Raw genomic sequence first — 25,764 nt, 5'->3', positions numbered from 1 at the left:
ATGTGGGATATTTTCCTGAAACACAGAAGGCCACAAAGTAGTTTCATTGTATGTCAGAGTAAGGTGTTTTTTTCAGACTACCAAATTGCATTTATTTTAGGATTTTGCATTACTGAAAGAAAAATCTAATCCGATGCCCTTATAACCACCACCTTTAAAAAGTAAAAATAATATATATCAGCTGTGCCAATGTAAATCTTGAACTAATGTCAGAAATAGTCTTGTTCTATTGGTCTCTTGAATTAAACCCCGGAAGCGACACAAGAAACACAGAGGTTTTTTCTGAAGAAATTCAGAATACCACTGCACTAAATATTCTGGTCCTAATTTAATTAGATTTGGGGTCTGCCAGAAGATTTGCCTGTGAAATTGCCAGGGGAAAAAAAAATGTTGCCATTGCTGCTTGTGAAAATTTAGCAGCTCACACCCAATTGGCCAGTTTTATTTTTGGTGTTTTGAACTGGGACAAGACGGATTGTTTTCCGTGGTTTTGCCCTGCAACCTAGCCAGTGTGGCAGCTGATGGCTGCCCAGGTGGCTTATTTCTGTGGTAAAATTTGGTTATCTGCAGTTCTTGTTTCCAGACTTCTGACTGTTTTTCCCCATCTTCGAGTGCATTAGTTCCCTGAGGAGAAAGCAGGTTATTTTCGAAGAAAGGGTGTCGAAGCACATGCGTCTGACAACATCTTGTTGATGCTGGCTGACACTGGCACGGTGCTGTGGTTGATGCTTCCATGTGCTGGGGATGTTTTGCTCTCGTCTGTTGAATGAAGGTAGGGTTTCAGCCCTGGAGTCACCACTTCGCTGTGATGGGTTTGAGTTTCACTGTGTAGTTTGTTTTCCCTTTGTACAAGTACAAACTGTGCAAGTGTTTTCACTGTATCCCTGTTACTCACTGTTGTAGTTCTTCTCTAAAATACTTCAGGCCTTATGTTTCCAATATCCATGGCAGCAAATGTATTTCTGACTGGTTTGATTTCATAACTTTCTCTCTTGGCCTGCTGGGCTTGAATCTCGACTTTAAAGCCTATAGGCTCACAGCAAATAAATGAGACTTATTCCTTGCCCAGATCTGAACTTGTATGGCTGAATATTGATGATCAGTTTCACACAGTCCTAGATTGTGCATCTGAATAAGATGAATAATTCAGAACCTAACTTAATGTAAATTGTAACTGAAGTTTATTACTGCACAATCATATGCAAACTGTTAAGCCTAGTTTGTGCATGGTGAAGTTCAGAGTGATGGTATCGGATAGCTTTTCCAAATGACCAACATAAGAGCATTCATACAGCTGGTGCTCAGCTGTAGAGTAGCGTCTCAGTTGCATAAATCAAAACGAGGTAAGAAATGGCCTCTCACCAGTGCATGGACAATATATGAGTCTTTACTACCTACAACTGTTACGTAGGGGACATGCCTCTTTGTCTCTAGATTTTTCTGATGATGGTTATAATGCAGAGAACAACAGCTAAATCAGTAGATGGTGTAAATAGTAAAAATATTACTTGCAGAGTCACGTAGTGGTGTTGATGTGGGAGACTTGGGACTGTGTTGCCTGTGCAATGATATGAAGCTGGAGGTGTTCTGCTGCAGACCGCTTCCATAGGCTGAGCCATTACGTGGGCACTGAGAAGTCCTCTTCACCTGCTCTTCCAACCAACTGTGAATAACGTTAGCAGTAAGGAAAGGGTTGATAGTATTAAGTATTAAAAAAGAAAGGAGGTGGTACTGCTTTAAAAGTGTGTGTTAAGAGTAATTTGTAGTATTACGGGAATACTCAGATTTCATGTTTCCTACTGTAGGATGCTAGTTTAAATGTGGTTGTAATAAGGGCATGAAGAAATCTGGACCTTGTGTTTATCCACCTGGGTATTGTAATGGTTCCTGTTGTGGGAATAGCTGATCAACACTCAAATACACAAATAATCTCGCTCTGTTTCATTTCATTCAGTAGAGGAAGTACCTTTCTTCTGTAGTTTACATTCTGTTGTACACATGAATGTGAATGGGTGTTGTGTGTCTTTTTGTGAAGATTTCATTAATAGGCAGATATACTGCTGAGAGTTTTTTCTGGTGGTTTTCATCCCCACCCCTTCCACATCTCCCCAGCCATTTATTTCTGGAGTTTGCTTATTCCTATGATTGTGACCAGTCTTACTTAACTAAAAAAAAAAAAAAAAAAGGGGCAACATTCACATTTGGGTCCGACTTCTATGAATTTTTTTTTGCACTCTTGACTATGCAGATTTCAATTAAATATCACTTTAAGGAATGTGAAAAAGGAAACTCATTAATAAAGATGTTATTTATGAAGTGTCTCATTTTGTTTTTACATCACAACAGTTCTTTAAGCAAAATGAATGCAGATTCCTAAGATGCTAATAACTACTTCTGACAAAGTGGCCTGTATTTCACTGTAGTGACCCCATACACTAGTGTCTATGGGTTGAATAAGATTTATTTTGCTTGGATTTAATTAAACTTGGGGTTTAGTATGTCTCGTGTAACTCAGAGGCATTGGTGTATTTCACTCTTAGTTTAATAAATTTTTTGGCAGCAATGATTGGCATTGGAGATGGGAAGGATCTTTGAGCTTTCTCATTTATCCTCTTGCCAGATCAAGATTATTTCATTAATATTTCTGTATTCAGTGTTCAGGTACTGTCTATGATGTGCCAAAGATGACCTATGGCATTCACTGGAATACAATACCTGCATGCATGTGAGCTTTATTGTATTTTAATCATTGGAATTGAAGGTGAAATAGAACATTTGACATCCACTTATTTATAACTAAAGTCCAGTCAGGAAAGTGATGGTGGTGGTCTTCAATCCCAGTGAATTCACAGGTCTGCTTGAAGTCGAATTGTTCTTCTCTTGTTTGTACTGTCAGAGTATTTGGTTGTTACCAAACAAAGTCCAATATTTCTGTTGACTACAACATGCTCAGATTTAGTGTAGGTAATATAATTGTTCGTTATGGACTTAGGAGTTATATTAAAAACAGCCTAATCCACTGGCTGTCAGTGGGGGCATGTAACTTATTTGCACTTAGATAAACCACTCTTTGCACTAGTATCTCAGTGTGAAACTAAACATTTTCTGTTTTGAAATGTGAGTGCTCTAACTGTTTAAAAGCATAATTTATATAATAAACTGCAGAAGAAAAGCTAAAGATGAGAGTGTTCTTAAACATGTTCTTAATGTGGTGTTTGTTATGTTATCCCATCCCATGCTTGAAATGTAAGTGTCGGGAATAGAAAATAAAGTTCTGACTTGGACTTTGAAGAAAAGGAGTTTTAAACAGGTAGTTCTTGTCTAATTATCAAAACCAGAAAAAAGTGTGCTGACTAGTACATGGTCTAGTAGTGAGTTTGGGTTTTTTTTCAGCTGGGTATAATAATAATTCAGTCCCTTCTTTGCTAGGGTTTCTGTTCATGTTTGCATAGAAGCAAACCCTCTACTTGGAAAACTCTTTGAGCATGGAAAAAATTACATTTCCTTTGTTGCAATTTTAAAATGAGATGGAAGGTTCTGATCTTACAGGCAAATGATACTGCCTTTTAGAATCCAGCTGCCCTCTAGGATTTGCACTGTTGGTGGGACTATATTGAGTGGGGATTGCCACCGAGTTTAGGTGTTCCTCAAGCTGAGTCCACTCAATCCTGTTTGAGGCAGCCCACGGGAAAGTGTATTAACCTTATGTGATAGAAAACTACTTTGCAATCCTAAGTATGTGTTCTCCTTAGTTTGTTTTTCAAATTATTTCTTACTGGACTGCTTTGGAACTAGAATTAGAAATGTGTTTGGTAGTGAGCAGTTACGGTAAAATAATCATTAAGAAAAGGTATCCCTTGTTTTTTCTTAGGACCCTGTTTCTTATGGCATGTGTCCCATCACAGTAAGAAATTTATAACATTTTAGAGCCTTCAATGCCTTTTGTTCCAGGATCTCGAAGTTTTCTACCTGCTAATGCTGCCTCAACACCCTTGTGAGGCAGAGGGCTCTTGTTGTCCTTGTTTAACCTTTGACGAAGGTGAAGTCCAGAGGGATTAGGTTGTACTTGGTCACTGCCTGAATAAGAAGAGCTCTCACAGCAACCAGCAGCAACATCGAATGAAGCAATGCCTCCCTTAACCTGAGCACCGTTTGCCTGTGTCCTAGAGTGATGACAGAAGCCTTCATTACATGCAAGTTAGTGAAGATACTGCACAAATCATGTGTAAATCAATGGCATTTTGGGTCACCTCCTCTGCATTCATAGCAAAAAAAGCCACTCTAAGCATGTACCATTCACTGTCAACTGTGTTACACCCAACTATGACAATATTTAGTAGGTAACAAGTTAAAAGAACAGCACAAAAACTTGCAATGTGTAGAGTGGGTGCAAAACTTGGATCTGCTTGTAATTTCTGATTCTCTTTCCTAAATGCAATGTAAATAAACACTATCCTTGTAAAAGGAGAATTTAAAGGTACACTTTCAGTATTGCGTCCAAATGCCTAGTTTTGGTACAGGCAAATAAGAATTTGTATTCTTGGGTTAGATTTTCTCCCCCACAAAGCTGGTACTTTGCTGTCAGAGTGGTTTGATTAACTCCCAGGAGCAGCAGCATTAGCTGGAGCAAACCCCTGGCAGTAGCTTGGGGCAGAGATGAGCTGTTGGAGACTTGATCTTAGCAATTTAATGATACTTGAGTACCCAAACCCAGGAGTGGATATAGCTGGTTTGTTGACAAGGGGTATACTGTGACAAGCTGCTGGTCTGGGAAGGGATGGGACTGGTGCTTGCAGTAGTATGTGCAGAAGGGGAGGCTGAGCTAACGAGGGGAACCTGATCTTACCCTGTCGAGAGGATCTGAAGTGGTTCACGTTTTGTAGCACACGGGGTTTCTGAGCAAAGGAAGCTGCTTTTCAGTGAGAATGTGGCTCTTGAGAGGAAGGTCGGAATTTGTTCTAAGTTAAGAGTTTGTTAAAATCTTTGTTAAAGGTTTGTTGAAACCTAGAAGCTTTGCTAGCTTCAGGTAGTGAGCAGGCTGGAGGAGGGGGTCAGTGCAGGGGACCATGGTGCAGGGGCTGCCCCGCGGGTTGTGCGAGCATCTCTAGGAAATACTTGACCAAGTTCCAGGCTGTGCAGTGGAGGAAGGGAAAAATTAATTGGGTTGAAAAATGTCCTCTTGCCAGCGAGGTAAGAGGGAGAACAATTATGAACAGGGCTCCTAATGCTGCTCTGCCACAGCTTGTTTGTGGACTGACCCTGGGGCTGGTATTTGGAAACGCTGGTGCTTGTGAAAGCAAAGGGGAGGGAGAGAAATTAGCTAGTGATAGGAGCTGTATTTCAATCGGTCTGTGCATGCTATGGTAATGCCAGCGTTTGTCAGGTTATTTTGAAATCTGTCCGCTATCCTACAATTAAGCTGTTTTTTTGCTAAGTCACTGCAAACTGCTGATCCTTGGTCAACTGTTCCCCAAGGACAAAGCTGAGGTCACTTGTTTAATGCACTTGACTTCTGACCAGAGATAAGCATGGGCTGCAAAACTTAAAACCATATTTTAAGCTCTTATGCCTGTTGGCACTTGGAGCTGGATTTTGAGTTCAGCCTAGACTATTAGTTCCAGCCCCAGTGCCTAAGTGCCATTTTCTCTCTGCTTTCTTAGAGCAGGATTTTGGTTTAGGTTCAAATAAATTGGAATTGTAAAAGGAAGACTCCTGTATGTGCCACTTAACTCTTCTATTCCTTGCTCTGTGTGTGTGTATAAATGTATGTAATATATATTAAAATATGTAAATATATATGTATGGATATATATACACAAGATGTTTAAAATATGTTCAAAATATTGTTACTCAGATGCGTTAGCATGAAATTGCAGAGGACGTTCAGTGAAAGTCTGCACTCATAGGTTTCAAAGGCTAAAAAAAATCAGGAGTTTGCAATAGAGAAAATTAAAAGCTTTTGCTTTACTGGTGGATAATAATTACAGGAGATACTGTGGGAGAAATTCAGATGTGCAGCTACAGTAGGGAGAGCAGCTGGAGTTCTGGGTGCTGCCTGGAGAAACAGTGTTTAGGCAGAACAGAAGGAGACAGAGCTAATAATATAGTTTGCCTTTTTTTAGAGCTTATGCTTTGTTACTGGCATCAGAGACACTTCTGGCATTGCTGTAAAGAAGTATGGGTGTTCCTACACAATGAGATGTTTACTCAAGCATTTTTTAGAAAACATGTCCCATCCGTTTGCTCTTACTCACTGCTGTGGTTGTGACAGCTGGCTCTGAAGAGCTCTGATGAACATCCCCAAAAGAAGGATGTGTTGATTCGACACTTGTACCTGAACATTTGTAAGAGAACTTATTTTTGATTTATAGTCTTTTTTTTTTTAAGTTCTCCTCTAGTCCTCCTGTCTGCTATTACCACATCTGTAATATCCTTTTGTTTCCTAATCTGTAATTTGAGTTGCCTCCTAAGTTTAAAAAACAATATGACTTTTTTCCCCCAGGCTGTTTTGGGGAGAGCTTTTCTTCAACAGTTTGATGTTTAAAATCTTGGGGAAGAAATTTGTAAGGGGGCCCTCTATCAAAGAAGAAATTCTGCTTGTGTTTTCAGAGCCGTTGTCAGGCAGAATGCAAGAGACAGTCAGTAAAAGATTTACACATGTTGTTTGCCATTATTATTTTGGGAGAAATGAGGAAAGCCAAAAAAGTTACAGTCACCGTGGTTAGCTGAAGTTCATGGAGCTGTTCTAAGTCTGACTGCAGCAAAGAATGTGTAACAGATCCTCATGCATGTGACTGTGGGATGGAGTCTATTTATGTCTCTGTAAACATGAAATTATGAAATACATGCAGGGAGATGGTGCTGGTGAAGTCCTTGTCTGACCTGGTCAACTATCATTGGACTTGCACCTCTCTGGGAGCGCAAAGTGAATTTGAACTTACTGCAGAACATGATGCTGCTGGAAGATGTTTATTGACAGGGAAGTAGGTCAAGCAATAAAGCAAAGAAACCACCCAGTACATTACCAGGTAAGAGGAAGGGTGCTGTGAGTTTCTGTAATAATGTCTTGCACACCTTGTGAACGTAAGAGCACTTCACAAAGACAGCGTCTATCAAAAAAATCACCAAAACCCCCATGTTTCTTGTGTACAGTCCAGATTTGAAGTGAATTCTTCTTAAAACGGATGTGTGGCTGAGATTTGGTTCCTTTCTGCAAAATTTTTAAAAAGTGTGTCTCAGGATTGCAGAAGAAGGGAAAAAAATACGTGGGAGAAATGGGCCATTCATGCTTTGCTTTGGCACTCGTTAGGTGGTACCGATGGTGACCTGCATGGTACAAGGCTGCGGTGGGGAGGGAGCTGGTCCTGCCCCGAGTTGTCCGCTGGAGCCTGCCTCAGCCGTGCCCTCCCCTGCTGCTCTCCAGGAGATGCGTCCCGCCTGCGCTCACTGGGACCAGCCCTGGCACCTCTACATCAGCTCCGGCGCTGAGCCTGCATCCCAAGTGCAAAGGTCAGTGATGTTCCCCACCCTAGATGCTTAATTTCTTCCCCAAAACTCAAGGGCTATGGTAGGTCTGCCCTAGCATGGCATCTTCTCATCCAGCACCCGTATTCAGTGTAGCTCGCTGCTGTAGGGAGGCTTAGGCAGCTTCCTTGGGATCCAGAGCCCGTTGCCAGAGGGGAATGAGCGGGCAGGGAGTGGGCTGTGTGCTGGGTTGCACTGGGCAGGAGCTGGCTGGGACAAGCGGCAGCCTGCCTGTGCAGGCAGATGGGTGCTGGCAGGTGGGAGAAAAACCAGAGCCTGTCCCGGGGACCGGGTGAAAAAGTTGGGCAAGGAGGGAGAGCAAAAGCACAGAGGGGGGGAAAAAAGGCCGGTGGGATCCTGGATTTACTTTATTCCTGGTTTTCTCATTTCACAGAAGAGGCGATCAAACTCTTGCCTTGCTGCAGCAAGTGCCTGAGCAGACAGTCCCTTCAAAAACAGATGGTGGCCCTCCATTCACACACCACGTCCCCAAAGCTCCTGGAGCAGCATGTGCCTTCATCTCTCTCCTGTATAATGTAGCCTACAGGCCATGTGTTGCAACCCTGCCCCTGTCCCCTTCAGCCTATATTTCTGTATCTCGCTAGGAATTAATCTGCTCTCGGTGCCAGTCTTTGGAGAGTTTGCGGGTTTTTGTGCTAAGACTAAGAAATTGGGTGAAGTGGAAGCTGGAGCATCACCCCACAAAGCCCTCTGCGGTACAGGAGAGGTTGGTGGTGGAAAGCTGTGCCAGATGAGGAGGTTTCAATCAGGAGCTCAGGCTGACGTGTCACTGCTCCTCAAGAGCCAAAGAAAACCCCAAGCCCCAAATTCAGCTCATTCCCCCATGAAAATAAATTTGCGCCCCATGCTGCATGGCTGGGAAGCTCTGCCAGCAGTGAAGTGTTGGCGACTGCTGTGGAAATTTTGGCTAAAGATGACTTTCAAACGTTTTTTCTGTAAAGGTATACACAGGACAGCATAGAAGAGTAGGAAGGCAAGAAAAATTAAACTGTGTTAAAATTTCACATCAATAGGCTACTTGCTGTTAGAGAAAACCAGGAGTTTATGCCCCAGTTTAAGCTTATCATGGTGTGCAACCCACTTTTGGGGTACTTAACAGAAATCATCCTAGTCGTAGGTCTGGACGTTCTTTTTATTCTTCTCACTGGTTTTCAAGCAACGTTCTTGCGCTTTTCTCTGCCTCGGACACGACTGTTAGCGTTAAGGCTGCTCCGTGCCTTGTGCGATCCCCCTGCCCTTGACATGAATCTCAACCCAGATGAACCACGGCGAGAGTTTGCTGGAGCAGCGCGCTGCCTGAGCTTGCAGCTCTGCAAACTCAGCTCCCTCTGACTCCAGTTGGCACTATGGCTGCAGGAGATTTGAGCTGTGATTTATGTCCCGCAAGAAAGTGCAGCATCATATATTTAAGGTAAGGTGCTGAGTATCATTCGGTCTTGGCAGCTGTGGGATTTAGGAGGAATAATGCATCCAAACTCCTTAGTTTCTTTGTTTTATTGATACTTATTCAGTAGCAGAAGTACACAAGGAGGATTACTGGGGTCTAGGTGCATAAGAAAAGCAGGATCAAACCTTTGATTTTGCACCTTTAAACTCACTTAGAGGCTCAGTTTTGCTTGTCCAAAATTCACTCATCCCTCCCATGCTGCTGCTGGCACCACATTTGCTGGGCAGGGGTGATGTAGCTCCGGGCTATGGAGGGGAGTCTAGCTCCAAAAGTGCTCCTTTTGACTTGGATTTCAAAAAGATACAGTTATGATCTGTGTGAGAGCTTCAATGAAGCGGATAATTTTGATGTTGGCCTCCTTTTCCCCGTTAATTCTAGTATATGAGGTATGTCTCAGTAACGAGCAGTTGTGTTTTCTGCCTCGTGGCAAGCTGGTTTCTGGAAACTCGGTATACTTCAGCACTAGCATTTAGATACTTGTCTCTCCTTACAAGTTTTTGTATTTGTATTTAAACAGCAGACAGACTGTCAGTAAGACGTGGTTCGTGTGAAAGTTCTTTATAAAAGACAGCTACAAAAGCAACCAGAATGATCGCTCCGGGTTCACGGTTGGGAAGTAGGAACAAAATGAGGCTTAAATAGCGATGAGTCAATGCAGCGATGAAGTGCCTATTTATTGGTAAATAAAGGCTGGTTGCCATTGCCTGCTTCGAAGCCTGTGTGCCCCCGAGGGGTTTGGAAAGTGGTGATGCAAACTGATGAGTCACAGTTTAGAACAATAGTTTCTTCACGCGAAATGACTCAGGATAAAAGAAAAACAGGTTTTTCAAGAAGCTGAAGCTGATGAAATTTAAAAAAAGGAATAAAATAATAGGACATCTTTAACCCCGTGTTGAAAGTATGAAATCTTTTTCTAAAGAGTAAGGCGGTGGTTGTGGTGGGTGCCTGACACCAGCGGGTTAGACTGTGCCTGCTTTCGGTTACCTTTTCACTTTCGGAGCATGCATGCAGATAACCAGAGCAAAAAAAAAAAAAAAAAGATGACTACCATGTGTATAAGCATGAAATATGATGTATATAACAGCGTTTCATATAACGCTGGATTGCAGTCATTTCTCTGCATCAGTCTCCCCATCCTCTTCTCTTTGTCCAGTTTAGGACTGGTCCCACTGAGCGGAGGGCAGCACGGTTCCCACACGGTCCGGCTCGCCGGCAGGGTGGGAGCTCTCTCTGTCCATGCGTGGTTTTATGTGGCTGGAGTTTCTGTCCCACATCTGTGGAAGATACTGCCTGACCTCTCCCCTTACCCTGCCACAAACCAAATAGCCTCTTCCATGAACTAGGAGCTCTGCTAGGTATGATGCTGTACAAATGACATGTCCCCTTTATGATAGATAACCCTGTTTCCTCCAGTGGGGGTGGAATATGCCACCCTGTAGTTTCTGTGGCCCCACAAATGTCTATTTTAAGTATTCTGTAGAGTTTTATTGCAAAAATTATCACTTTAGCAATCTGAATGCAAATATGTACAATTTTTTTTTAAGGATGTAGTTAAATCAGAACAATTAGGTAAGGGGGAGGGCAAGCTACGGTCTGTCAATAACAACACTGTAATCAGATTAATCCAGCAAGCCAAAAAAAAGGCTTATTTCCTTTCTTGGACTACGTGTATTCACATGATGGGTGGCAAATATCCCAATACCCTCCATCAGCCCTCTGTGCCCTGCACCTTGTTGAGTTTGTCTGAAGAAGGAGAAAGCTCAGGTCTTGTCCAGGGCTGCTGGCATGTCCCCACTGCCAATGGCTTTTATTCAAGAGTTCAAGTCTTCATTTCAGCCAGCTGTGCCCCCCGCGGTGGTTTTCTGCTCTCACTGCTTTCCATCCATAGGTGGCAGCAGGCTTTAAAATCTTTAACCTCTCAACATTGATGTTTTTCAGGAGCTCAGGGAGTTGTGCCATGATCTCCAGAACTTTGGTGAATGGAGCTGGTGTAAGAGGAATGAATTATGTTCAAGGAACAAAACATCCTTTGCAGCTGTTCACTGAATTGCTCTGTGAAGACAAATAGCAGAAAGTCCATCTCGGGGGTAAGAAAGGGCAGACGAGCACCTATTCTGGGCCAACACATCCTTGCAAAGAGCAGCAATTTTGTCGGATAAGTTACCCAGGAAAAATAACGTTGCTTTGCCTTGCAAAAGCACGTGGATGCAAAAAGTCGGGTTTGTGATGCAGATTTAAGCCGCTTGACTCAAATTTGGTTTTGCATTTTCTGTTATGTCCCTGCCTGCATTTGGGGATCTCTCTTCTCTCCCCCGCGGCGATGCCTGGCTGCTGCCTGGGTCAGCCTCGGGCAGCACCACCAAACGAGCAGGGCTCAGCACGGCGGGGACACGGGGACAACTCAGGGCAGGGTTGGCTGCTCGTGCTCCAGCAGCACGTGGAGTATGATCTGCTCCGTGGGGATGATAAACCCAGCTCCAAGGAGTGCTCAGGATCTCCGTCCCAGTGCCCCCACTTCCAGCAGCATCACACCGCCGCTGCCCCAGGCTCGGCAGTGCCGTGAGCCAGCCCTCCTCCAGCCTCCCCATCCCAAATCCCCTTCTCAGGATGGAACAGGTAAAAGACCAAGGTCAGCGTCGAGGTGTCTCACAGTATTTTTAGGTTGCGGGTCCTGGCTAGCACCGCTTGGCACGTCCCGGTACGCACGGTGCCACATGCCAAGCGTGCCGCCGCGACTCTTTCCAGTTTGCTTTTTATTTTCCTGCGTGCCGTGCCAGGCTCACCCGAACAAATCAGACCGTGTTGACAAGGACCAGCCAAAAGGTGCATCGGCTGCAGGCGGGGTGGAGAGGTCAGCGGGCTCCTTGGGAGGCACTTGTCTGGAGAAGGCAATGAGTCACGGCTGCCTCCCAGGGTGATTAATCAGGAATTTGTTAAAGCATGGCTGGGCCACGGGTGAGAGGGAAAAGCGGGTGTGCAGGAGCAGCACTGGCTAAGCGTGAGGGAAGCCCTCCATATAAGTCATCATACTTCTCCTGTAAAAATTAATCATTGCTTTAATTGAATGAGGTATTCTTTTCCACCTGCCTGTTAGCTGATGGGGTGTTGCTGGAGCAATGGTAATGACTTGCTTAGAAACCACAAAGGTGGCAGGATTTTTGACAGGCAGCAGAGCAATCCTAAATGAAACCTTGCAAGCTGTACATGGTGCTTGTGAAAAATTAAATAATAATAAAATAGTAGTTACAGTAGTGCGTGTATGCACAGAGAGCTCTGTGACTTGGCCAGGAGGGGAGGCAGCCAAAGGGGAAGGAGAAAGCCTGGGCTTATGGACAGACCTCCTGGGGTTGTCAGCTCTCCCGGGAGAGCGGGACAGTACAGCGTGTTCGGTTCAGCCGTGGAAGATGCAGCGAGGGAGCAGGATCAGGCCTGGTGAGCAGAGGAGCTGGGAGAGGACGTGGTCTCCTCCAGCAGAGAGGGAGCCCATCCAAATCTCCGCATGTGCCGGAGTGGGTGCCGTGCTCAGCTGCACCTCGGGGAATTGCATCTTCTTCTGGGTGCACAGTAAATGAAGCTGCATTTCCATCCTCAGCCTTCATTTTCTGCTCCTGCAGGGAAAAGCACGTGCTGATTTGTCTCTAATTTTTCCTAATAACACGCTTAAATACATACGTTTCACACAGCTTGCTGGCACGAGGCAAGGAGGTGACTTCGCTCGATGGGGGTGCAATGCCGGTGCCACCGCCGGGACGTGGGGACCCCGTGCCGGGACCCGAGGCTGCCGCGCTCCCTGCGCCGTCCCGGGACGTGATCCCACGCTGCTGGTGAGCGGGATCTCTCCGTCCCCACGGCCCCCGCTCCGTGGCAGAGCTCTGAAGCGAAGCACGATCGCTTGTTTACAGCCGTTAGCTGGCATTGCAGGCAAAATTACCCTTATTTTGACACCTCTCAGAAGCGATGAGTGACGGCTCTTCCAGAGGAGCAGCAGCCCCGTACAGACTGCCTTTGACAGTTGCAGATGACAGGAATATGAGGGCTTAATTATTATATAATTAAGTTGGAGCGATCATCTTATGTCTGTTTACTGTCTAACATAAAATGAGCTGGTGATCTCGGTCTAGTTTGCGGCGGCCTTTGCTTAGAAACCACTAGCGTGCAGGATGCGAGTGGGTGCTGGCACCCCGGGAAGAAAAGGGGGGATCGGGGAGAGGGGTCCTGCCCGGGTGGTGGAGGCTGCGCGGGAGACGGGGCTTCCGCAGCGTTCTGCCCAGATTTGGGTGGCTTTTTCCCTTCCCCACCCTAGGAAATTCCCCAGGAATAATTTTCATGTCAGACAGCTGTGAGAACAGTGGTTCTTCATCTGTTGTAGCATAAAATGCAGGTTTGTGCAGGACGCAGGGCTGTCGGCGTGCAGGGGGTGGCTGTCCTCGGAGCTGGGCTCGCTGCGGTCCTGCCTGGCCCGAGGTGGGAAGGTGGGGAACCCCTCAGCATCCATCACCCTCGCTGGTCCCCAGCACCCAGCAGGAGGGCTCCCGGTACCCAGGAATACCAGCAAAAATAAAAATATTTGCAAAAATGCCACTATTCAAACCAGCAATGTATACCCTGGCTTCTTGGTAGCCCTCCAAAATCCTATTTCCTTGGAAGTAGGGTTCAGAGGATGGTCCCAGTCCAGGATAAGCACCTGCCACAGGGGTGCAGGGACCCCGCTTTGCTGTGAGCACCCCAAGGCTGAGCCTTGGAGATGGCTGATGCCACACATTGTGACAGTAAAGGACATGGGTCAAGGCCTCTCTCTTCCCAGGTGGAATTGGATTTTTCAACCTTAAGTTCTATGAATATAGTTTTTCCTGTAAGAATTCAATACAGTTGTGCCTGTAAGATACTCTTGTAAAGCTTAAAACCTTTTAATTTCAGGTAAATGCAGATGCTGGCGCTGGTGGGATGCTCAGCTGTAATGCCTGAAAAGCTTCTGCGCCCGCAGGTGGGAACTGCATAAGGAGATGCTGTTTAATCCGGCAGCTTTGCCACAGTTTTGCTTTTTGGTGGTTGTTGGTGCCATCCAGCTTTGTTTTATTGTTTTTCTCTCAGCAAGAGCGGCATAGAAAACGTTAGAACAGGTGTTAGGCTGTGTTGGTGTTTTAAAGGCATTTCATATTGCGGTTCACATCTGTGTAAGGAAAGCCAAAGAGAGGTATTGCAGGTTATTGTGGGAAATTTACAGTTTAAGCATCGCACTTAAATAGAAACCCCTTCTGCTCAGGCTTGGGCTATTACTGTATTATTCCCAGCCTCCATCTGTGCCTGCTGCTCCAACGTGCTGAGTGCCTGCAATTACTTCCAGAAGAAGTTCAGCCTCTGTTTGAGAGCACCCATTTCCCTCTGGCTCGAGCTGTCCACGGCTTTCATCCAAAAAAGATCTCAAAGTGCTTTTCGAGCTGCGTGACTCTGAACCGGGGGATGCAGCAGTTCCCGGGGGGGGGGCCGGCTGCCGGGCAGCCGAAATGGGATGTTTTTTCTCCCATCAGGCGGGTTACGCTCATTCTCTACAGCAAGTGCTGCTTTATATTTATTTGCGTGATTTCTCTGCATAAACCACATGGGTAAGTAAGTGCCATGCAGCTGAGCAGCATTTGTACCTAACAAGAGCCTGCAAATTTCAGCGTCTCCCCACCCTTCCCCTGCGGTTTGCTGCATTGTTTGCTGAAATAATGGTTAATGTGGTGCTCGATAAAAGTGCCAAAGCTGGGAGCTGTGGCAGACCTGCCTCTCCACGTGCCCAAGCAGGCACCGCAGCCGCTCCTGGGCTATCCCAGGGGCATGAAGCTGCTCTGCCGGCACTCGGTGTGATCCCAAGCAGCTTTAAACCAGCCCCGTGGCATTGAACTTCCCAAAAATGTTTTCCCCACTGCTGGGATGTCTGCCCAGAGGTGGCTGTGCCCAGGCCAGAGCACACACTGGTGGGGTGCTCCTCAGGACCTTTGCCAGTGCTGGGGCCTCGTATTCCTGCAGAAAAGAGCAATTCCCACGTGCTGCTACCGTGAAAGCTGCTCCTCCGTGCACAGTCCCGCATCCCTCTGGGTCGCTCCGGCTCCCATCCATCCCGGGGAGTGGCTGGGCTGGGGCAAACACTACCTGAAAGAGGCTAAGTGCTGCTGTTTCTGAGGGTTTTATTTATTTATGGATTTCTTTTGCCAGGTCCAGCCTAGCTCCCACCCACCGGCTTGCCGGCTGGTGAGCCACCAGGATGGATGCATGGGGACAACCCAGTGTCATCTGGAGGAGCAGCAATGGCTCCGGCACGCTCTGCAGCGCAATGACCCGCCCGTGGGGCTGGAGTGCCACTTTGCCATCAAATTAGACTTGAGAAGTCATAAAATTATTGCGGTAACATCTTCATGCTATTTTCATCGTTGAGCAAAAGAGCACTGCACATATAGAGCACGGGGAAGCGGACGGTCCTCAGGCTGCAGCGATGCTGAGCATCCTGGTGTGCTTTGGGGGGGGTCCCTGTCCCCATCCCCATCCATCCCCATCCATTCCCCTCCCTGTCCCCACTGCTGGGATGGGAAGATGCTCAGCGGGGCTGTGCTGCCAGCGCAGACCGTGTGTGCAGCAGCAAGGACAAGCTCTCTTGGAGCAAATCCCCTCTCCACCGCATCAGACCCAACACAAACTGCTTGGAGAGCCGCGTGTAGCTTGGGGAGAGAGGAGATGAGCCCAGTTTTTTCTTTCTGAAGCCAGCTGGCCCAGATCAACCCCCAAAAAAAAAAAAAAAAAAAGTCTTCTGAAAAGCAGCATCTTTTTGAGCGGAGCTGGTGGCTGTTGAAAGTGGTGGCGGGGGAAGGAAGGAAGGAGGGGGCCGGGTGCTGCCGGGAAGCCAAACACGCTGATTTTGGCTGGCTCTCTTCAGCAGCGTGTGGGCAGAGCGCTGGGATCCTGTGTCTCGGGCTGACACCGGCTGCGCGTTGCGGAGATGACTCATGCGTTTCGGGGGGAAGATGATGCTCTCGGTGTCACCGACCGAGGCCTTCCCCTCCCTCCCCTTCTCCAGGTGAAGGTGCCAAAACTGTACCGAAGGGAGATGATGGCACTGGTGAAGGGAAAGGCAGGGGCTGAGCCCTGACCGGGACGGGCAGCACCGCAGGCTCCTCGTCTTGGTTAGGAAGGACATGTAGTGTTCCCTGCCTTGATAATTTGGGGTCAAAATTGCACATGCTGGAGCACGGGCCAGGCATCCCCCCATGTTGCTGAGCTGCACCGAGCTGCGGCAGGGCTCAGCTGCGCGGGGTACTCGTGTGGGGCAAAGCCAGGGTGGAGGCTGGGGAATTTGGGCCAGTCATTAGAGGAGCAGAGCTGGGTCTGGGTCGGCCACAGCAGCGTTTCAGTTCGGGCTTTTCCTTTAGGTCTACATTTGACGGTGTCACAGGATGAAAAACAAATTCCTCTGCAGAGGAACCGAGCCCGTGAGTCCTCTTGCCCGGATCAGGTCCGAGAGCATCCTAAAAGGGGCTGCAGCACTTTGGGAGGCCAGGCTGGGGAGCAGAGGGCACTGACTGTCAGAGGTGCCAGGCGATGAGCCGGTCTCAGCCCTCTGCAGCCTCCCCGCTGCCTTCTGCTCCCGGGTGAGGGTGCAAGCCTCCCCCGGGTTTCGGTGTTTCACACCCCCCCCTCCACCCCGCTGTGACTTTCGTTCTGACTTTCAGGCTGGGATGACTCAAAATCTCAGAGCAAAATGTAGATGAAACTGCTGCCCGCAGTAAGGTTTCCACTTGTACCAGCTCGAGGGAGCGTCCTCGGGGGAGACAGCCCTGCACCCGAGTGCCATGTGCCATGGAGGGGGGACAGTCCCGGCCCCACACACCTTCCCGGGAAAGGGAAAAACCAAAGAAGTGAAGGGGATGGAGATGTTTTGTCAGCGAGACCTCCACTGCTGCTGCTTTCCTTCAGAGAGCTGCGAAAGCTCATTCGAGCTGGGTTTAGTCGACGGCTGAGTCTGGGAGACATTTCAGTCACTGCTGGGAACTGACTCCTCGTTCTTTCCTGCCATTCAAAAACGGGCTAATTCCTTGCTTATTTACCCCAGCGGTACAGCCCGTCAGCTCCACGCAAGCCCCAGTTAGCAAACCTTTCCCTGCACCCCAGTTCCCTCATTTCCAACAAATCCCTTTCATTGATACATACAGAAACCAAAAATGCAAAATGAGTTCATAAATGCATGACGAGTTCACTGCTGCCAGCCCCCGGCATCCCCTCTCTTCTTCAGCAGCCAGCAAACGCTACCTGCAGACTGGGAAATCAGCCGAAATGGGATTTTTGCGAAGGTCCAAACATGTTTCCTTCTGGCTAGCAGGCAGTGCTGCCCTTGGGCTTGCTCAGCCACACATTCATTAATGTAAGGTAATTCTGTTTGCTTAAGCAGGTGGTGTTGTCCACTTCTTAATCGTAAGGAGATGGGAATCCTTAACTATGCCAAAGATTTTATGAAAGTATTAAAAAAAGCCAGTGAGCAGTCTCGTAAGCCAGTAAATGGCATCCTGCGTCCCCCTGTCAGAAAGCAGTGAGTTACACTGAGGTTAATATTTCATTCGAGAAATAAATCTGCTCTTACTCTATGCAGTCCATAAAAGCAGCCAGGCCCAAAGTACTCCCTGCAGATTAGCAGTCCCCAGGTGCCAGGAGTTTGGAAAAAAACAGGGTCCCCACTGCAATTTGTACAACAGGCACCAGCGCTGTGTCCTGCCATCTTCGCTTGTGCACAGTCCCAGAGGAGCCGGGCTTACGGTGCAGATGGGGTTGTTTGTTGGTGATGAACTGTCTAGCCCGAAGGGGACGTGTTCTCCCGTTGGGTGCGCTGGCCTCTTCCTTCTGCACCCAGAAAGGAAAGCAGAACCGCTGGCAGAAACTGGCATCATCGGTGCTGAACAAAAACCAGAGAAAAGAAAGGGGGGAAAAATACTCTATTGATTTATCCAGGCTATTTCCCCCAAAGTGAAGGAATAAACATTTTTCAGCATCTTGTCCAGACTCTGTTTTAGTTTTGCTGACTATCAGGGCATTAGGCGTTTCTGCCAGGAGCTGCAAATGCACCCGTCCTACCCCTGAGCTTCCCTGCTGCTGCACACCCTCTTCCAGTCCAAAACAATCCTCTTGGTGAAGTTTACAGTCTTCAAAATTACATTTAATTTTGCTTTTAAGACACTTGAGCCAAAACTTGCTGTCTCTTTGAAGACATTCAGTGAAAACCACCATGAAAGCTGAGCAGTTTACCTTTACTCTCCTGTTACTTACCACCAAACCCAAATGCAACCTTGCAAGCAGAGCTGCAAAAGGGACATTTTTGATACAGACTTTGCTGGGTTTCCTGGTGGTTTGGCGTATTGTGCCCTGCATTTAATGGGCTCTTTTCCGGCTTTCCTGCTGAGGCGCTGCCGAGACCCAGAGGGGAGGTGGGCAGGGAGAGCTAGAGCAATAAAAACACCCAGAGCCAACCCTTTTTTCCCCTTGCAGCTGCTATACTCGTCACTTGGGAAACAATCCATTATCTTTTCTCTCCATGTAGAACAAGCCGGAATACTCAGTGCATATTTGCCTTGTCCCATACGCATGTTGACATTTTTCATCCTTCTGTTATTACAGATGCTGCAAAGGCAATAACCCTGAAATGTCACAGCTGCAGATTTGTATTGCACAGATAAGATGGTGTGGTTAAATAAGGAATCACTCAACATCTAAATATTAGGTAAAAGACAACAAAATCTGTGAGAACAAGAACAACAATGTACAGTAACTGTGGGGTTTGCATCCCTGCTCAGCTTGGGAAGCTTTGAATGGCCTGAGATAGTTAAGCTAATTTAACTGCCTTTTAAAATGCTGGAAAGTGTGTAGAGCTCAGCCCAACCACGCTTAGAGAGGAGATCATCCCTCTGAGGTTTAGAGCTGATCTCTGCTCCTTGCCTTGCTCCCAGCAGCGTTCAGCAAGCTGTTCAGCAGAGGAGGTTTGCAAGGGACAGGCTGAATAAATGACTTTACAGCAAAGTTACTTGTCAGACATTTGCAATCCCCATTGAGGGACCATGCAGTGGGTCAGGTTTGCACCGTAGCTGGGCTTTCCACGGGATGCGGGATGCTGCGCCGGGCTGTCGGTGCCGTGCCGAGCACCCAGGCAGCTCTGCTGCTCCTGACCCAGCGCGGTTGCTGGTGCCCGGGGCTTTTCCCCAGCACCTCCCTGAAGCATCTCCCTCCTCTTCCTTGGAGAAGGTGATGGCCCGAGCAGCCACCTCCCGCTCGGCTCTTGCTAGGCACCGCAGGAACACTTCATGCTCCGAAGAGATTTTCCGTTTACCTGCAACCACGCACTGGTGCTGAGAAGAAGCTGTCAGCACTGCAGTTAAGTCTTTTCCCACCTTGAGGGTGTCTTCAAGTGATAATTCTGTTTAATTACTGGTGTAACACTTGCTGGTGACCGATTGCTCCCAAATCAGATGTGTCCCCGCTCCCTTCCATCCAGCTTCACCTTTGCTGGATGGAAGGGAGCTGGATGGAAATACCTTCACAGGGTATTTCCCACCAGAGCTGCTCCCCCTTGTAGGGCTGGGAGAAGCAGATTTGCCGAGTTTCATAGTTCAGGTCATGTTTTCCAGCCGTAGAAGACAGCTGTGGGCCGGAGGCGGCAGTGACATCTCCCTTGGTGTCAAGTGGGGCAGTTACTTCATCATCACCGACGATTTTCTAAAGCTCAGGATGGAAGATACCACACACGCCTGGCAGGTGGGCTGGTGGGAATTTGAGAGGTGGCTGCGGTTGCTGTTGGTCCGGGGGAGGCACGGCCACTTTCGGCTCTAGCTGTGCCGGTGCCATCCCATGCCCGTGCTCCTGGAGCTCGGCTATTTATAGAGATTCTTCCTCCTGGTGTATTTATATGAGCCAGTTTTATAGCTGTTGTCTAGCACATGCAGAGGACTGGGGAGATACTTGCAGGCTTCAGGTCGGAGAAGTGACCGAAGTCCTCATGGCCTGCCCCACATCTGGCTCTTGCCATGCCGATAAACGGCGGCACTGCTGGTCTGTGGCTGACTGTGCCTTGACACCCCCCCCCGCGCCTCAGAAATCCTAAAAAAATCAGGCATGGGTGCCTTTTGCTGCTAGAGAAGAGCTAGTGCCGAGGAGGTGATGCTCAGGGCACCGGGGCTGCGTGTCCCTGACCTGCCTCTGGCCATGCAGCGATGCTGCTTGGCTCTGCGCTGCTCCGGAGGGTGCTCTCTGTGTGGTGGATTTAAAAAGCTGATTGGAACCAGGTCATTCCTCACGGGACTCCAGAAGCAGCCCTTCAGAGAGACTGGCTCACCCCAGGTCTGTGTGCTGGTCTCACTGGGTGTCAGGGACTCCCATGTCCCCCAGGGTGGCACCTGGCTCAAGCTGTGTTTGGGAATGCACGGCACACGGACCGGCATCCTTGCTGCTATGCTTTATCCCCTAAACTTAGTCATTTTAAGGCTGGAGCTGCTAAAATTGCTGATTTCCCTCTTTTAGAAATGCTTTATTGATCCTGTTTGCTTATTAAGGGCAGGAATTTATCCCCCGCCTGCCGGTCCCTCTGTGCAGTGTGAGTGTTATTTGTGGTATCCCATACAACAAACACCTATTTTTAGCTGAGCGTTCTTGGAAGCGGTTTCGGTCCCTTGTTTTCCGCAGGGCATTCTCTCACTTGCAGGGTGCCTGGAGCTGCTCATAGCACTCCAGCCTGCGCAGGGGGATGCTTGGACGGAGGCAGAGCACGTGGCAGGTCCAGACCCATGAGGATGGCCAGTGTCCCGCTCTGATGGCAGCAGCGTCCTAAACAAACACAGCATCTTCCTCCTGAGAATCATTTTCCCAGGAGTTATGGCCGCAGATGTGTTATTTTGCTCTTTGACCTGCCTGCCTCCCAGGAAAAACTCCATTTCATTGATCAGACCATTTCAAGCTCTTTGCAGGGCTGCTAATGACCAAGCTGTAACAGCAGTATTTTAACCTCTGCATTTTCTCCTAGTGTTCAGTGTCAGCATTATAAAGCACCACTTAAAATACAAGCACAGGCAGTCAATTAGTTTAATCTTTATTACATCTGAATGTACAGCAGCTACATCCGAGCAAAACCACTGTGTCAGATACTCAGCAGAGTGGGTTTGGCTGGGAAACAGCATCCCACCACTTTGGGAAACTCCATCCACCACTGCACACACCAGCAGAGCTCACGGACACCCCCAGGGCTCATTTCTCAGTGCAGCCACAGCACGAACAACACCCCCAGCACCTGACTCCTGACTTTGGAAGGAGCTATATTCCTCCCACCTCCTTCTAATTCTCCTATGAATTGGTTGTTATTTACATGTTTTATACCCCTGTGCAGGACAAGGTCCAGGATCAGCACCCTCTCAGGGATGAGGGATGGATACGGGCAAAGCCATGGGCTCACCCTGTGCCCCCAAAACCGCTTGGCTGGGGGCTGAGCACTTCCCCCCACGACTCCGTCGATGATCTCCTGCATACGGGGCCATCAGAGCAGCAGAAAGAACTGCCCGCAAGCAAAACCAGCCCCATCTCATCACTCCTACTTCCCCGTGCTAATCCTCTACGAGCAAGGTGCCTGGTTAAACCCTCCACGTCGCACGCACCAGCCTATTTTTAGCTTGTGCATTAAATGAACAGGGAATGAGTTTTGTCAAGTGGAGCTTGGGACGGGCAAGACGTCAAGGCAGAGGCAGCGCTTGTGAAACCCGGCTGGTTCCGCCAGGGTCAGTGCTGGCTAGAGCAGGATTTTTCCCTTGTTTTGTGGGTTAGTCATAGGTTTGTTTATTTTTTTAGAGGGTTGTTTTTTTTTTTCTTATTCATCTGTTGCAATCAGAGCAGACACATCATTTCACAGCCCTACATGGAAATCCAAGACCAAGGAACTATTTTTAGCACACAAAATGTCTCCCCTAAATGTATTAACTTTGGAAGAGTAAATATTAAATACACTCTCATCACATTAGAGGTGTTTACGCAGAAGTACAGCACCAGCATTTTAATGGTTAGGGGAAATTATGTTATACCACTAGCACTTAATCAAACACGATAAAACAAGATCTTACTGCAATTCTTTCAGGATAAGTTGAAAGGAACCTAATTCATTTTCACATCCGTTGCCCATGATTTACTGACACAGGGGCATATTTGCCCTGTTAGTATTTATGGTGGCACTTGCAATCCTTATGTAAAACATACAGGGGATAGCCTAACATTTATTTTGCAATTAAACTGAAATGATTCTTCACCTGCTCACTCCAGATCGAGGCATTCAGCACCATCTGTGACAAAGGTACTATAGGCAAACCCCAAGCAAGCAACAGAGGGAAACCCCCTATGCTGTAAGTGGCCATAAATATATATTTTTTTAATAAGAATGGCTTTTTCTAAATTCATTGGGGAATTATTTCTCAGGCTGGGCTGTAGGAGAAGGATGATGTGGTGCTGCTGGTGGACCCCCTGTGTCCCTGCTTTGTTGGATGCCTGAACGAACAGCAGTGACCCTCGTGGCTGGTGGCTCGGGGACCGGTGCTGGTGGCTCTCACCTGGTGATGGGCAGTGGGGATGCTGCCCGGGTTTGGGTCCTGTCCTGGTGGAGCTCCCCACTGCACCTCGCTCCTGTGGGAGCCAGCTGGTGGTTTAGAAGGTGTTTGCCTAAACAGAAGGATGCCAGAATCAAGGAGCTGAGCTATTCTTGGTGAGTTGGTTTCTTTGTCATCTCGGTTATTGTCTCTCCTGTGAAATGGGTTCTCTGGGAAAGGAGGGGATGGATAGAGGTGACATAGTCCTTTTAGCTGCCCCAAATTTTCTTCTTTCTTCCTTTCCTTCCAGGCATTTGGGTTCCATTTCCCATGCCCATTCCCACGATACATTTGGCCAGACCATCTCAGCCATCTCTGGTCTAACACAGGTGCCAGAGGCAGGGATGCATCTTCCCAGGAATTTGGCTAGCTCTCTCTTCCATGACACTCAGATATTTTGGAGACAAAATCCTTACCGGTTGGTATGGCTGTTGCCCCATGTTTCCCAGCATCAGACCCTCGAGGCCTGGCTGAGCTGTGTGTCATCTTCCCTCAGACATTTTGGGAGTATCCCAGGGCCAGGGGCATCAGGGAATCAAATCAAAGGGGTTTTCTTAAACCAGGAGCACGGCAGGCTGCCCTCGCTCCCTGCTTTATGAAATCGAACTCTTTAATATCTCCCTGCCTAGAACAGGCAAAAAACTTATTGTAGAAGATGATTCTTGAACCGGCTTTGGACAGATGGGTTCATGCATGATGCTGGAGGCATCGTGCCTGCACTGTGGGGCCGCATGGACCGGCCAGGAGTTGGAGTTCATCACTGGGATGCCTCCAGAGCTGTGAGCAATAACACAGCTCGGTAATAAAATCCTTAGTTTGCAATAAACTGATCCTTTACCTTTTCATTTAATAGCAAAATATAAGGCAGTGGTAGTTTAAAGGCGGGTTTTCTTTTCTTCTTCCCTGCACCCCCTAGAAGACCCCTCTCAGACTGATGGTTTTAGCGTCGTCTCCACTGTGCACCATGATTTCCCTCATCAATCACTTCGGTAATAAATCGAACAAAGTATGTCCAGTAAATATCTCATTTTCCTTCAGCAGCGATGGTTTTTCAAGCTGTCTGGATGAGCCCTGCCTCTTGCCCCATGCTCGGCAGGTGGAGGTGCGACGGGGGGACAAGCCCCAGCGCCCGCCTGCCCGCAACCCCCATCAGCAGGATAACGAGCAGCGTCTTAACGAACAGCAACACATTGCTGTAGTATTTTGGATTTCACAGCTTGCTTTCACTCCCATGAATAGCAAATACAACAGCGTGTTTCCCCGCCTGTTACGCCAGCTCTTGGCGCAAGAGGCTGCTCCTCCGAACCTGCCGTCTCGCAGCGGGGCTTCCCCTGCGTGTTTTGCTCCAGATCTGCAAAATAAGATTAAAATCTCCAGGAGAAGGGTGGTTATCTTGAATGACAAAAACTTTCAGGCACGGGGGACTTTTGTGAGCACCCTCTTGCTTGGGGTCTCCCCTCCAGCTGTGACAAATGTCTCCAGCTGCGCTCCTCGTGGGATCGCTGCTGTCTGGCAACAGAAACGTAAATGGAAATGCAATGGAAATTCAGAAATTTGCTGTTCACGGGCAGACAGTGGCTGCATCAGCAGGGCCGGACCAGCTCCGCATGCCCACGTGCAGAGCTGCATCCCTTGGGATGCTCCGACGGGCCCTCTGGTCCCTGGGTAAATTTGCTCTGTGTGACCTTGCTCACTACACCGACACAGAGGTACACAGAAAACACTGCTTTATTGACTGCATTTGCCAACACACTGAGGAATGCAAAGGGTTTTTTCATAAGCAATGGGCCATGGTCCCAATGTGTATTAAAGCATACACTGTATCTAAACAGGATGAAAATAATGGCAGACAGAGCTATTCCAAGGCAACACAAATAGCATGCATAATACAGTCTCACACAGAACGAGTTTGATAACATTATATTGCTTTAAGGATTAACTAACATGGAAAATGTACAAAAAGGAGAAATAGGTTTTTGCATTAATGAAAAATACATTTTTTCTCTACAAAGGAATTTCTAATACAAGAAAATAAATATTGCAACATAAGCCAAAAATAATTTAAAATTGCTCTTTTCAATATATTTTCAATATTTCTCTTTTATATTAACAAATGGCACATCACGTTCTTTGAAACAAAGAAAACAGAAGGGTTTCTCCTCCTGCGACATTCATATCGTTTCCTGTTAACTGATGTGAAGTGGGTCTGTTTTGTGTGTGGAATGGCGCAAACTGTGGGGGGATTTCCTTAAAGAACAACCAAACCTCACGCCCTGCGGCAGCATCTTCCCACTGGCGGCTGCTCCAGCATCCTGCTATCGCCTCCCAGCTCCCTCCTGCATCCCGCCTTGGGGTGAGCTCCGTGGGACAGCAGGCATCCCAATCTCATACTATAGGTGCAAGCAAAAAAAAAAAAAAGGGAAAAAAAAAAGAAAAAAATTTAAAAATGGGTGTGGGGAATCGGAGCTGTCCTCAGGAAACTCCCGCAGCCATGGGGGCTGGGGTTGATGTTGGGGCTGTGCTCCATGATCAGGGCACGATGCTATTTGCATCCTCATCTCAACTGCAACCGCTGCTGCTTCTCCAAGGAAACGGGTGCTCTTACAGTGCAAATGTCGATTCCTGCAGTTTATACATCTTAAAAGACAACATTTCTCTACTAAAATAAACCCTTTTATTTTATTTTCTTTCTATTCATTTCAAAATACATTTACAGTAACATCAAAAATATTTGCCTTGTGCATTTTCTCCCCTGCTCGGAGGCAGCGGCGAGGATGCTGCGGGCAGGGGATGCGCCGGGACGGCCGCAGCCATCCTGCTGCGGTCCAGCCCTCGCTCAGCCCCCCCCAGCTCCCGCGAGCCCCCTTTCTCCTCTCTATCCCCCCCTGCCCCATTCTTCTCCCCGTGTTTGACATGCCCCACCAGCCCCCTCCAGCTTTCCCCACCTAAACGCCGTCTCCCGATGGCAAAATAAGATGCCTGACATTTTGGGAGTGTTTCAAACTGTTTTATTGCCTGGTGCTGGCGGCGCCGGGTTGGTTGTTCTTTAAAGTCTCCCCCCTTTTTGCTTTCCTGTACTGAGAAGACAAGTAGTGCAGAAGCTGATGAATGGAGCTGTGTACAGTGAGATTTGTGGATTGC

The 25,764-nt window shown here is 47.7% G+C and overlaps 1 protein-coding gene across 5 annotated transcripts in view; it reads left to right on the top strand.

Moving 5' to 3' along the window:
* Positions 1-15,442, top strand: part of SAR1B (secretion associated, Ras related GTPase 1B) — a 28,335-nt gene extending 12,893 nt beyond the window's left edge. For 2 of the 5 annotated variants that reach the window (XM_010578856.1, XM_010578855.1), the window contains exons 7-8: positions 7,310-7,509; positions 7,919-9,833. In XM_010578856.1, the coding sequence (XP_010577158.1) occupies positions 7,310-7,509; positions 7,919-8,129 (411 nt within the window). In that variant the 3' untranslated portion in view covers positions 8,130-9,833. Of the gene's footprint in view, positions 1-3,951; positions 4,777-7,309; positions 7,510-7,918; positions 9,834-12,675; positions 12,817-13,909; positions 13,977-15,190 lie in introns of those variants that run through there. The other 3 variants (XR_775112.1, XR_775113.1, XR_775114.1) reach the window with 3 other exon arrangements.
* Positions 15,443-25,764: the final 10,322 nt, after the last annotated feature.

Source organism: Haliaeetus leucocephalus, unplaced genomic scaffold (genome assembly GCF_000737465.1).
Source record: "Haliaeetus leucocephalus isolate CR32 unplaced genomic scaffold, Haliaeetus_leucocephalus-4.0 Scaffold656, whole genome shotgun sequence".
NCBI lineage: Eukaryota > Metazoa > Chordata > Aves > Accipitriformes > Accipitridae > Haliaeetus > Haliaeetus leucocephalus.
Note: the sequence above shows the minus strand (reverse complement) of the source record. Positions and strands in the feature narration are given on the sequence as shown.